Below are 13,801 nucleotides of genomic sequence, written 5' to 3' on the forward strand. Positions count from 1 at the left end.
TTCGAAGATGCAGACCGCCGAAAAAGGGGTCTGCGGGAACTATGTCGGAACGCCAGGTTGGTAGAAGCCAACGCTGACGTGGACAACGCCGAGATACTGTTCTAGCAGGGGTAGTCCTGTTGGGATGAGTAAGGTCAGGGACTGCACGGGAGGAAGTGGAGAGTGCGAGGGACTGGCGAGGTCTCTGCGCACGGCGTGATGGTTTTTCTTACATTTTTTGGGTTGTTTCAAGTTGATTCGGTGGTGGAACGGCTCGACGGTGTCGAAGGGAGAACAACGTGTTTGGCTAGTGGAACGGGTTTGTGATAGAACGCTGTGAGTAACGGCGAGCGGTTGGAAATAGGTGTGTGAAAAGAAGGAGGGAGAAGTACGGAGAACATGAATACGAGATTCAAGAAGGAGCGCTATGAGAAGTACAGAGAGCATGAGTACGAAGTCCAAGAAGGAACACAACATTAAGTGTTAAAAAGAAGAATGGCACAAAAGACGCGAAACTGGAGCGCCGGAACGCTACTTGCTCGAGGACTCCTTGTCGTCTTCATAATCTTCGTCGTCCTCGGCATCGTCTTCACCCAAGATCTTCCTCTTCTTCTTCTTCATCGAGATCATCAACCTCTTCGCCTGTCGTTTTCTTGTCCGCCGCAGGAGATGATGGCTTCTCGTCGTAGTCGTCCTCTTCGCCGTCTTCGAAGTCGGACCAGTCGTCGCGCTCGATCTCTGCGCGAGTCGGTGCGCCCACACAAGGTTTCTCGTAGGAGCCTCGATGATATGGGCCGTTATCAGGTCTAGAACCTGCTTGACCGCGTAATTGTTTACGATCGACTTTCAGGGCTCGGCCGACCGATCTTCTACCCAGGGGTCCTTGGGCCGTACGCTGGACATGATGTTCTTGCGGATGCGTGCCAGTGCCGCGATCGTGAGACGGTTTTTCTCGGGTTAGCGCTTCAGTAGACTCCAAGAAGACGCGCACGCTGGGGTATCCGTAGGCGTCTATCTTGGCGGAATCCAAGGCGTTCTCAAGGGTGGCGGCGTATCTCTTCCGATCCTTGTTGCGAAGAACGGCTAGGTCGTCCGCGACTGACCCATCGTACTTACGCGCCTCACGAGAATAGCGACCGGGTTGCCCTCCCAACCACAACATCTCGGGGTGCTGGTCTAACTTCTCCATGAAGACGTAGAACCCCCATGTCTCGATGCACGTGCTGGTGAAGGCGAGACGGGCATGGATGGCGCGCATCTTGAGCTTGCGACGGTTCGATTGATCCGTTCCGGGCTCGAGTGGAGGGTGAAACGCCCACTCCCAGAAGGCGCGGCGATTCGCCATCCAGAATCGCCAATGGGCGCGGAGCACGTGCCGGTACTAATTGGGATCGTAGTTGAGCGTCCTACCCGACCAAGGGAACGCTAGACACCACAGTTTCTTGCCGGCTTCGGCCGCCTTCGCCAGAACGGCTACGATTGCCTTGCGAACCGGAGCGGGGGCAGTAGAGCTCAACTCAAGGAGGTCGCTGAAGTCCTCGGCAGGGACGTCAGCCGCCTTCTTGCCCTTGCCAGTGGAACGCTTCTTCTTGGCCGGCGACTTGGTGGCCGAGTCTTCGTTCGCCTTGCGCTTGGAACCCTTACGAAGCTTGGGCGACGACGAAGCACCGCTGGAAGTTGACGAACCTGGAAGAGACGGGAGGATCACCACAGGACCCTGGAGAGTGGCCGCCGCGTCGCCGTTGAGGACGTCTTGAGTCGGTTGCTGTAGGTAGCCCAGACCCGACGACTGCGGGTTGCCGCCAAGACGCGACAATAAGTCGTCGAAGAACGCCTCGTTGGGGACGCGGGCGTCGCTGCCGAACGTGCCCAGCTCGTCTTGGTCCAGGGCCGCGTGAAGAACCTGATGGGCCTTCTTCCGCTCTGCCGAAGTGAACCGTGTGGACATGGCGAAGGAGCGAGGTGTCGAGGAAGAGGGGTGTGGCCCGAGGGAGGAGATTAAGGAATGAGATATTACTGGAGGGGAGTTTCAGTTTGATGGCTGACCTTGGCGTGCGTGCGGGTTGCAACCTTGGGAAGTGGCGCCGAGAACGGAACGGTCTGATGGAAAGTGACCCAGAAAGGAGCGGTCGACCTTTCAAGGAATGGGGATTGCCACTTGAAGATCATCAGGACTTATGAGTGATCGGGTTGCCTGGACGTCTCCTCTAGCGTGGGTCGAGGACGGCGTCGAACCAAAGTTCGTGGGCAGTGCAGTAGTGAACATCGTAACGTGGGCGATAACCACGCCTTTGCGGAACGTCTCGTGGGCGTTCCTGGCGGGCCTAGGATACAACGTTCAAGCGGCCTACTTCTTCTTCTACACGTGTGGCGAGCGGTTTGTAGGAGCGGCCCGCGACGCGTACGCGCTCGCCTTGCTACCGTCAGAGCTCGCGACGTCCCTGTTGACCCTGGCCTTCCTGGTTCCGATAGCTGTGCTGAGGGACTACGAGGAACGCTCTGGGATCGTAAGACGCCTCTGTTTGAAGTGGTGCGAAGCGTTCCATCACTCCTGGTGCCTGTTCTTGCCTGAAGCGGCACGGCTACTGTGGGCAGCCACCGGAAGGTACGCACGAGCTACGAAGGAAGCTACCGTTGCTGTCGCTGACAGAGTAGGTGACCTCGTCGTCGGTGGGTACCTGTTGACGACGCTGCTCCTGTCTTTCCTGATCTACGTACCGCGGATGGTGTATGAAGGTACTGAAGGAGTGCCTCATGGCTGGATGGGTGGGCAAGGAGGCAAGGCGAGGACACCGAGAGGTAGTCGGGGAGATTTGTCACAGTACACAGCTAGAAGGAGGACTCGCCATTCTCTCGGACTGCGTCCGGAAGATCTGCTTGTTGCAGAAGTCGCAGGCCCCGTCCAAGCAACTGCGCCCTCCGGACCAATCGTCAGCGTTCCAAGCTTAGAGTGGAACGCCTTGCCGTCGACAAGGGTGGGAATTTGCGTTGGACCTCTGCAAAAGTAAGGAGCCTAGTGCTCAGCTGGGGGCTTTAGGTAAAAGCTCAGTCGTAATTTACCTTCTTACAAGAGAAGTGCTCAAGAATACAACAACAGCTTTACATTTACGTGATAAACCTGAGCTCCTACGTCGGCCTGCTAGATACACGACTTCGACCTAAGGAGGATTACCGCGACACATGTATCAAGATATTAGCTGTAGCATTAGGTGTGGCTGATCCATTTTTCAATTCTCTATTTTGAATTAAATCATGCATGCTTTAGAAATAGTAGATATATAATATTTTCTTAAATAATTGGAAGAAACTCGTGAAGATCACGCTCATTGAGCAGCATGGAGAACTACCACATCTTGGAGCGTATCGGCGAAGGGTCCTTCGGGAAGGTCTACAGGGGTCGCCGCAAGTACTCGGGGCTCATTGTCGCGCTCAAGTTCGTGACAAAGCAGGGTAAAAGCGCTCGAGATCTCGAGAATCTACGCCAAGAAGTAGGTATCCATCCCCCCTAGAGTAACAAAGAAATCCAACAAAGTCTGAAAACTTACAAAACACTGTCCTTGGTAGATCAATATCCTCCGACGACTAAACCATTGCAATATCATCGCAATGATGGACTCGTTTGAGACAGAAGGAGAGTTCTGTATGGTCACAGAATACGCACAGGGAGAGCTCTTCCAGGTCCTAGAAGACGAACACAGTCTCCCCGAAGAGGAGATCAGGACAATCGCCATTCAGCTCATTCAAGCGCTTCATGTTCTGCACTCCAACCGCATAATCCACCGAGATATGAAGCCGCAGAACATCCTTATTGGCTCCAAGCAACAGATCAAACTCTGCGACTTCGGCTTCGCTCGTGCCATCGCACACGACACGAGTCTGTTGCGGTCGATCAAGGGCACGCCACTGTATATGGCTCCAGAGCTGGTGCAGGAGAAACCCTACAACTACACGGTGGATCTGTGGTCTCTAGGCGTCATTTTGTACGAGCTGGCAACAGGGAGGCCTCCCTTCTACACAGACCGGATCGTGTCGCTGATCCAGATGATCGTACGTGACGACGTCGCGTATCCGTCCGCAATGTCTGCAGAGTTCCAGACGTTCCTCAAGGGATTACTGAACAAAGACCCCGCGCAGAGACTCAAGTGGCCCGAGATCTTACAACATCCCTTTATACAAGAAACACCCGACCAATTAGAGACGCGTCTTCAGCTCGAGCGTCAAGTTCGCACTCTGCCTCGATTCTTCAAGGACAATGAGCTGCACAAGTCGCCAGGAGGCGACAATGAAGAGAAAATTAAGCCGAGTGTGGAGCGTCTGCGCTCCAGTGGCGAGTGGAAGATATGCGACCCGGAAACTGGTCGACAGCTCTCTAAACCGGAGACTCCAGTCGAGCATACTGTCAAGACGGAAGTTCCCACACCTCCAGCGGACGAAAGTAACAACCGTGAGCCATCTCCACCTGCTCGACCGGTTCGTTCCGTGGTTCTCGAGAGTTTTCTAACTGTTTGGGGTCAGATCAGTCGACAAATGGACGGGAAACAAGTCGACGATAAGCTCTTGAGAGCGCCACTATTCGCCAATGCCGTCAGTCTGCTACCGTCGATCCCTACTGCGGATCTATCCAGCGACGTTTGCATCAAAATTGGGTCTTTGCTGCAGCTGCTGTACCGCTCTTTAGTGCTTGAGCTGAAGAAAACGGATCAACTAACAGAACTCAGTGGCTTACTGCAGTCTAAAGACAAGATCCATCGCTTTCTGACCCACTTGGTGGAGACCAGTAGGGAGCTGCAAGTCAACCAAGAACAGACTAGCGACGTGGTCTACAAGTGCGTGCGATGCTGTATGATCTACACAACGATCATCAACTCGATGGAATCTGGAAACGATTTAGAACATTTAGATTATCGCGAGTTCTGCAAAGGCGACGTCGACGTGATCTCGCAGCTATTGACTTGCAAGGACGAAGTCGTGGCAGCTTCTCACTCTAAAATCCTGAAGTGGCTGGGCTCAATGATCGATCGCTCGCAGAATCTAACGACGCTCCTCGAGGTCGTGTATCCATGTGGAGTGATACAAACCTTATGTAGAATCCTCCATGCGTCGGGGATTTCACGTTCTCCAGGGGGTAGAATCTCCCAAACCGGTCGAGACTTGGGTCTGTACTCCGTGTTCGCGTTGGCAGCTTTCGTCCAGCCTGATGCCAAGTGCTGGAGCCCTCTCCAACCCTTTCCTGTGCTGACTCTAGTTCGTGACGATACAGAGCCCATGGAGACGTCCAGTCTACGAGATGTGAGGCATCTATACAAACTTCGGGTAAAAGTCCACTCGGATGTCGGCTCTCAGCTGCTCAGCAATGGCGTCGGTGAACTCATCGCCTTACTTGGGGATGAAATTAACGAGCGAGTGCGACTGAAACAAAGCGAGACTGAGGGCGAGGCAGACATTGGCGAAGAAGACGCGGACCAGTCCACTATCTGCTGCATCCTAAAGATCCTGATGCACGCGTGTCGGTCCTCTGCGCCTCTCTCGAAGAAGCTCACAGTCACGAAAATTGTGTTCCAGAAACACCGTGACACCGACATTTTCACTATTCTCCAATGGGGGTTTTCGTCCAACGGGTTACACCAGATCGAGCAGTACTTTGCAACGGAATTATTGTCAGTCATCCTACGTCGCGGTGTGCTCCCGAAGCGGCAGATCTGGCGCTGCGCACAGACGTTGTTCCCTGTGCTTCACGACGCGAACGACACGGCCTTATTGAGTGCGTTGAGCACGTTTTTCGCTGAGATTATCGAGACCTGCAACATGGACGAGTCTGCACTTGGCAACAATGGCAACCCTGACGCTTTAGAGTCGATGGATAAGGAGCTGTGGGACTTGGTAGTTCACGGGGCGCTTACTTCGCGCTGTTCTGATGCAATTTTTCGGTTATTTAGCAATAATTCCACTGACGAAGACGGGAATATCACGAAAGCGCAGATGCTCACTAGCTACAATATTCGAGCACAAGGACTGCTAGACTCTGGCATTGTTTTTTTGCTACGAGTGGCGTCAAAAGTTGCCCAATCACGAGATGCAACTGCTAAGTTAAATCACACCGAGGAGATGAAATTATTCAGGTCGGTTTTCCAACAGGATCAAGTCTGGGAGGTTTTTGACGAGATGATGGCAACCGGCGGTGGAGATCTCCTCTCGCCTTGGGGGTTGTTCTGCTTCCTCAAGCTACTGCGCCTTGTCCGTGAGTTGCAGTGCAACGAGCTGCAAATGGAGATCGCGGTGAACGAACATTTGTTGCTGCATTTGGTAAATTTACTCGAGTTGAAGCACATCGAGTATCTTTTCCAGTGGCCAGAGATCGTTGGGGGGGGCAGCAACGCCGTCAAGGCGCTTGTACACGCCACTGTCAAGGTCCTTGGTATTCCTTTCGCCCATAGCGTGTCGGAGGAGCTCCTTGTGGACACGCAGGAAATCCTGTACGATGCCAAGTGCGTACAGAAACTGCTTGGTGTGCTCCGGTTCGTCTTCTCGACGAAAGAGTTGCAACTCGAGGCGTCGGTGCTAGAGCTACCGATCAGCTTTCTGTCGCGACTTGTGACCAGTTCGACACATTTTGGGTCACAATTTGTGGAAGCGGACGGAATGATGGTCATTAAAGAATGTGGGATGCTGAGTAGCAGCTACTCACCTTCCTTGATCATCGACGCGCTTTTAATTGTGAGTCAACTGGCCCGCAGTTCCCAGGACAACTACGAGTGCATTCTAAGAGCCGATTTGCTATCAGAGTTCTACGAGCTGACACAACACGCAGAGGCCATGGTGCGTGCAAAAGCCTTAAATTGTATTGGGAATTTGTGTCGACACTCGACACTTTTCTACGAGCAGTTAATTACACCACTTAGCGGAAAAGCGTCCGATACGGTTCTAGCTGGAATGATTCGAGGATTATCCGACCCGGACAACTACGTTCGGCGGTTTGCGTGCTTTGCCATTGGTAACGCAGCGTTCCACACCGGAGATCTGTACGACGCACTTCGTCCTGCGATCCCTCTCTTGGTGCAGAATCTTCACAATGACGAGGATAAAACGCGCTCAAACGCCGGAGGAGCACTCGGAAACCTCGTTCGAAACTCGGACGAGTTGTGCGAGGCACTCTGCGGAAATGACGCTCCTTGGGAGCTCTTTGAGTTGGCAATGACGGAGACTAGTACGGCTTCTCGACGCATTGTACTTTTTTCTCTTGGCAACTTTTGTGTGTATCCGGAATGCTTCAACTTTCTTGTTGAGGCGGAGCCGGCTTTTGTCGAAGAGCTAGAGCATCTGTACGAAGAAGTAGTCGCTGATGAGGTTTCACAACGAAACATCCGCCGCATCATCGCGAAGATCGAGGCTCTGGAAAATGAACAGGGGCTAGACCACGAATAGCTTGCTAACATGTACCACTTCGAAGAACTTAAGTACTTCGATACTACAGACAGTACTTGTATTCCGTTAAACGTTTCTTAAACTAGTGATACATTTCAAGTGGTGTTGTACGATCCTCTTTTTTTACATGTGAAAGTTTGGCACAGTAATTTAAAGCAGCTGAAAACTCGATTTGCGCTAGATGAGGCAGACATTTAGTTTAATTGCTGGAGCGTTTTAGAATAGTCGATACAAAACTAGATTGGTTACTCTTGTGGCCTCTGATTGGCTGGATTATTGTAAGTATGTTTTATCTCTATTTTAGAAATCTTCAATTAAAAAAGACTTATTTGCTGCAAAGCGCAACAGAGTTTGGTTATTCGGTAGCAGAGCAAGCCCCTGGTGTCCAAACTGACCATGTAAAGGTATCTTCAGTCTTCATCACGTAATGTACCGGTATTAATAACGTACTACGTAGTAGTTTACCAATTCATGGACCTGATCAGTTCAAGAGCTAGCGTGTTTTTTTTCTAATCCAACCATCTTATTTTTGCTTTAGGGTCCTGTTATTGGCTCATTCGTTTCTTAGAGCTGGTCGGGTCCATGAATCTTAAACATCTACTGCAGCAACCTGTCTGTCCGTCACACTAAATTGTCGTGCCTGTCACGCTTTTCCGGACAAATCATTGGATAAAATAATTTAAATATTCCTACTGGCTGCCGAGCGCAGCGAAGGTGGCTTCAATTGGTTAAAACTAGAATGTGTAGTTGACATCAATAAATGCATGTGTTTCCCAGTTTACATATGGGGATTTGCACAAAGTCCGAAGGCGGCATCGTTTAAATATTAAATACTTTTTCATAATGCATGTTGTTATTGATATTTGAATACTACAGTAAACGGAGGGTAGGGTGCTTAGCGTACACGTAAGCATGCGTGTTTCCGAGGACATGGTTTAAGTATACTAAATACTCTGTACTCAGTAGGATCTGTGTGTTACACTGACTAAAATGAAATTTCATTTTTCTTACTGCAAAAATATTAGCATTAATAAGTTATCTGAGTGGGTTTCTGGTATTGCTAAATCGTACATGTTACATGTACAGCAGTAGCCGGTCGTGTAGACTGGCCGTAAGAACAAAACTGTGCTTATAAACGTTGTCACTTGATCCACAAAGATATATAGTGTTAGATTGACGTGTGAACAAAAAGAAGTTATATGTGCTGATGACAATTACTACTGTAAGCGAATTGAACTTGACCATTGTTTCCTTAGCGTTTTTTTAGACAACAAAATTCTGATACTTCTTAATAGGTAGACGCGTTGCCGACAAGGGCGTAAAATAAGGTTTTATATGCAGTGGTAAGATAACAGCACAACATGAGAGGTGTCAATTTTGGTTATTATAAGAAGGCCCGTAAAGAAACGTTAATCAACTTAGAGCCTAATATTTTGGAATCATCAATTAAGTATCAAATAAAAATACCGCCGTCAACAACAACAACAGCAAGGCGTCTTGCGACGCATGGTTATATTCAAAGGCTATAAGCATAACAGGCACAGATTGAGTGTCTAATGACTAATTCTGAATCAGCACAAAATGAACACACTTCAAGGCATAAAAAAATGCTACAGCTTGAATATTTTTATTAAATATTCAAACTGTAACACTTTTAATTTTCTTTCAAAGTAGCGAGTTTGGTTTGCGAAGTGGTTAATAGGCAGTTTATTACAAGCTTAACCAGGCAGTACAAGCGGGTATTTGATGCAAGCTGGACAGATATTCTTTGCATTGATGCAATCTAGGTCTCAGAAACGGCCCGTGAAATCGAGCACGACGCTAAACTAAATATTTTATTTAGCGGTTTTAGACTGAAGTGCAGGTGCTTCTGGGTGGAAGATGAAGGTACAGTGATAGCCAACAACAATAAAGAGACTTTGCCAAGATCACTAGCGTAATCGTTTATGAGCATGGTAAGTATGATGCTAGGGGCTCACTCTTTTGTACCGGTAGAAATATTTACACGGCTTACTGGGAACTCAGCATTTTGTAGCAAATGAAACGCAGATTTATGAAACTAAAGAAGTCGATTTACGTACATATGGCAAAAATCTGGAGTAAAACCGAAATTACCGCCGCGTAGCGGCGGCGCTCGGCTAGTTGGTAAAACAACGTTAGCGATGATTTCTTGTGGCAGGAGCGATTGCAGTGGAGAAAGGTGCTCCAGCGACTATCCACTGACGTTGATGCACAAATATGTCGGTAGGCGGTGTAAAGCATTTGTCACAAAACTCACATTTGAGTCAAATGTGAATTTGTGCCGGGCTTTTTTTTGCTTTTCCCTGTTTGTTGGCTACATTGCAACCCAACCCAGAAGCAGCGAGATTGTTGGGCTCCTACGCTTCACGTTGGTTCTGAGCTTTTGATTGCAGTCGCGTCCGCATGCAAAGCCATTAATTGACGCTGCCACGTTGGCGGTCCATGTCGTTGCGATTCTGCTTGGACTCACTCGAGACGGTTCCAAGCTGCGAAGTGGAGTGTGTGTGCTGTTGCCTTGCTAGATAGCCGCAGATATGCGCAGTGTGTATGCCATGGAGCGCTCCACCGCCCAGTTCGTAACTAAGGAGACATGAGGTTTCAGGATGGAAACTGTGAAAAACGCAACTTAGGTGGCGTATGTGGACATCATCGCAGCGCGGCTGACATCCGATTGTTCGTAGCAGATCTCAACTCTGTGATACCAGTCGAAGATTCACTGCAACGGACAGCCGCGCAAGCTGCCATACAAAGGCAAATGACGATCGCCACAATGGCGATTGTCTCTGATGATATGCTTACTTTTGGGGGGGGGGTAGAAGGATATGATTGGCGGCTGAGCGCCAAATGTCGATAAATTTGTGTGAAGGCTCGATGTGACGGCTTTTGTCACTCGATCTCAGTATGCACGTTATGCACTTTCGTTCTCGGTTCAGACTCTGCCGCTCGCTCTTTGCTCTGTCATTCTTTCATAAGTCAAGTAGAGGTCTTGACGAAACGTAGCAGTTTTTCAAGCTAGAGCGCGTCGGCGTTCGTTACTACAGTACATATCGAAAACCCAGCTTCAGCTTCCGTCCTCGCCACTTCTTCTTCTCTCCGCTCACTGCCATGCCCTCTGCTGAAGTGGATATCGACAACATCCGCGCTGACCACGCGCCGCTGTCGCCGGATAAATACGCGGCCACAGTGCCGGCCACCAGCAGCACGGCCAGTTTCAAGGCCTACTCCTTGGGCGATGAGGAGGACATTGACGACAGTCAGGTGCCGGCTTCGGCCCCCACGCGTGACTCGTTCGACTACCGCCGTGTACAGCAGGCCAGCAGCTTTGACGTGCAGGAGATGATCAACATGCGTGAGAGCAACGTCCGGGACAGCCTCATGCCGGGCCGCGAGCCCGGCTCCAACCACGACTCAGGCTCCAACAGCGGTGGCAGACCTACGGAAATGGGCAACGCGCTCATGCGCATGGACGAGAGCTACCGTCGAGCATACAACAGCAACCAGCGACCGTCGGCCATGGGTACAACGCCCGACGGTCTGACACCGCTGTTGCAGGCGGCCCGGGCCGGCGACATTGTGCTAGTGAACGCGCTAGTCATCCAGGCCGGCACGGATATCCTCCGACGCGACCCCATGTTCGGCCAGACGGCTCTGCACTTCGCCATTCGAGGTGGCCACCTCAACGTGGTGCAGGCGCTACTCATGCCGCAGTTGCGCGGCTCCATCGTTAATGTAGCCGACAACCGCCGCAACACGGCGTTGCATTTGGCCGCGGCCAAGTCGCGTCGTATGACCAAAGTGCTGTTGGAGTGCGGGGCTGACGTCAACTTCCTCAATATGCGTAACCAGACGCCGTTGGGTGTCCACATTTTGACCGTCACAAGGGATGACCCGACCATGACGGAGATCCTGCTGCAGCACCGCGCGAATGCCAATGCTCCGGTGGATAAATCCACGATTCTGCATGTGGCCCTGGACAAGGGACTGATTCAGGTCGCTACGCGACTTGTGCGCCACGGGGCCAGACTTGACCTTAAGGACGAGTCGGGCAAGACCGTATTCGACAAGGTGGACCAGACCCAGCTCAAGATGCTCATGGCCAAGGTGGCCCACCCACCCGTATGGGTACCGGACAGCGAGCGGTCCGAATGCATGGAGTGTCAGAAGAAATTCGGCAGTCTAGACTCTCGTAGACACCACTGCCGCTTGTGCGGCCGAGTGCTGTGCTCCGCCTGTTCGGCGTGCCACGTGCGGGCCAAGAAACTGCCGTTCCCGGCCCGTCGCCGCGGTAAAAAGAACAAGGCCGAGAAAGGATCGGCCAACACTCGTGTGTGCAATATGTGTTACGAGATCTGTACTGAAGGCGACCTGCGGTTGTCGAACAACGGTGGGTTGGGGGCCCGGGCACACAGCGATACAGCATAACCTGGGGCGTGCCGTGCAAGCGTGAGCTTCTCCGTGTCTCCCGTGCTCTTCTCTCTTATTTTTTCGCCTACGCTTTGGTCCGGATGATGGCTGTTGTTATAGAAGTAGGCATGTGGTCCCAAGAAGCTCTTCCAGACGTGTGGAAACGCAGATACAGACAGGTATACTCTTCTTCATGTACGAGGTAGTGCATGACGTGGCTTTCACGGCGGTGATAAGACCACTACACAAGAAATCATTTCAGTACTCTACTGCACTACTGTAGCTTCGATTAAGTTTCAGCCAGCTTGAGGAAACTCATCGCGCCATGACTTGACCTCTTGTGACTGGATACTTGTTTATGACGCGCATCTCCGTGATGATGGCCATCACTTTTGAACTTACCGAAATGGTATGCGCAGCGTGCAATATTTCTACCGTTAAATGTAGCCTAGATTTCCTCGACAAAGCCAAAGCCGCCCGACTCGGGCCCCGAGTGATCTACTACTGTAGTAGTAAGATTCATCTTGCTTGCCACGTCAGGCCTCGTGTAAGTACAGGTAGCTGCAACTTGCAAGTGCGAGTGCATAGTGTAATAAAATTGAGCACATGAACACACTCTCCGATTCCGTCACTTTCCAGTTGGGCAATAAAATGCCTTGAAACGAGAATTGGTACACTCTCAAAACTTTATTTGTATGATTAATTAATCAGCTATTAATAACCATAAGAGCCGAGTTCTGCAGTTATTAATAGTTGTCAACCGTAGCCATGTGCAGCACAAGGTCAACCAGACGGTTCGAGTAGCCCCACTCATTGTCGTACCAAGCCACAAGCTTCACGAAGTGGTCGTTCAGGGCAATGCAGGCATCAGCGTCGAACGTGCTCGAGTGCTTGTCGTGCAGGAAGTCGTTCGACACCACCTGGTCCTCCGTGTAGCCGAGGATGCCGGCCAGCTCGCCTTCCGAAGCGGCCTTCACAGCGGCCTTGATCGCGTCCATCGACGCAGCCTTCTCCAGACGGCACGTCAGGTCCACCACAGACACATCCGGCGTAGGCACACGGAACGCCATGCCCGTCAGCTTGCCGTTCAGCACAGGCAACACCTTACCCACGGCCTTGGCGGCACCCGTCGACGACGGGATGATGTTCTGGCCGCAGCCACGGCCACCACGCCAGTCCTTGCCGCCCTTAGCAGGGCCGTCCACAGGCAGCTGCGTCGCCGTCGTCGCGTGCACCGTCGTCATCAGACCCTCCACGATGCCGAAATTGTCGTTGATCACCTTGGCCAGCGGCGCAAGGCAGTTCGTCGTGCACGAAGCGTTCGACACCACCGGGGCCGAGCCGTCGTACTCCTTGTGGTTCACACCCATCACGTACATGGGCGTCGAATCCTTTGGCGGGGCCGAGATCACCACCTTCTTGCAGCCACCCTCGATGTGGGACTGGGCCTTCTCAGTCGTCGTGAACACACCAGTCGACTCGCACACGTACGTGGCACCGGCCTTGCCCCACGGGATCTCCGCCGGGTTGCGCGCAGCGAACACGTGGATCACCTCGCCGTTCACAACCAGGTTGCCGTCCTTGGTCTCCACGGAGCCGTCGAACTTGCCGTGGGTCGAGTCGTACTTGAACAGGTACGCCATGTACTCCAGGTCCATGAACGGGTCGTTGATGGCCACAACCTTGGTCTTGGGGTTTTCAATGGCAGCGCGGGCGACGAGACGGCCGATGCGGCCGAAGCCGTTGATACCGATGGCGACTGCTCAGGCATGGTCAGTGTTCGTGTTTCGATAGGAATCTGTATTGCAACGCAAAAGGAAGAATGGGATCTGAATCGACCTTGTAGCGTTGGTTTGAGGGCCTTCGCTGCATGGGTGTGGTGTTGGGTCGTCACTGCGCCGTCGGAGCATTGACACGCGTGAATTATCAGGTCGTCATGTGATGTTGAGTTTTTTCGGCCCAATGATAACACCGA

General features: G+C 51.7%; 3 protein-coding genes across 3 annotated transcripts; 2 read left to right on the plus strand and 1 right to left on the minus strand.

Moving 5' to 3' along the window:
- Positions 1 to 3,314: 3,314 nt before the first annotated feature.
- On the plus strand, positions 3,315 to 7,401 carry PITG_01936 (protein kinase, putative; the record flags this gene model as incomplete). Its single annotated transcript, XM_002908479.1, has 2 exons — positions 3,315 to 3,467; positions 3,544 to 7,401. 2 exons carry the CDS (start codon positions 3,315 to 3,317, stop codon positions 7,399 to 7,401), a joined length of 4,011 nt encoding a protein of 1,336 aa, XP_002908525.1.
- Positions 7,402 to 10,411: 3,010 nt separating this feature from the next.
- On the plus strand, positions 10,412 to 12,096 carry PITG_01937 (myosin-like protein; the record flags this gene model as incomplete). The annotated part of the gene is made up of 1 exon (XM_002908480.1): positions 10,412 to 12,096. The coding sequence occupies one exon, from the start codon at positions 10,528 to 10,530 to the stop codon at positions 11,842 to 11,844; it is 1,317 nt and encodes a 438-aa protein (XP_002908526.1).
- Positions 12,097 to 12,572: 476 nt separating this feature from the next.
- Positions 12,573 to 13,597, minus strand: PITG_01938 (glyceraldehyde-3-phosphate dehydrogenase; the record flags this gene model as incomplete). Its single annotated transcript, XM_002908481.1, has 1 exon — positions 12,573 to 13,597. One exon carries the CDS (start codon positions 13,482 to 13,484, stop codon positions 12,573 to 12,575), a length of 912 nt encoding a protein of 303 aa, XP_002908527.1.
- Positions 13,598 to 13,801: the final 204 nt, after the last annotated feature.

Source organism: Phytophthora infestans, genomic scaffold, assembly GCF_000142945.1.
Source record: "Phytophthora infestans T30-4 supercont1.2 genomic scaffold, whole genome shotgun sequence".
NCBI lineage: Eukaryota > Oomycota > Peronosporomycetes > Peronosporales > Peronosporaceae > Phytophthora > Phytophthora infestans.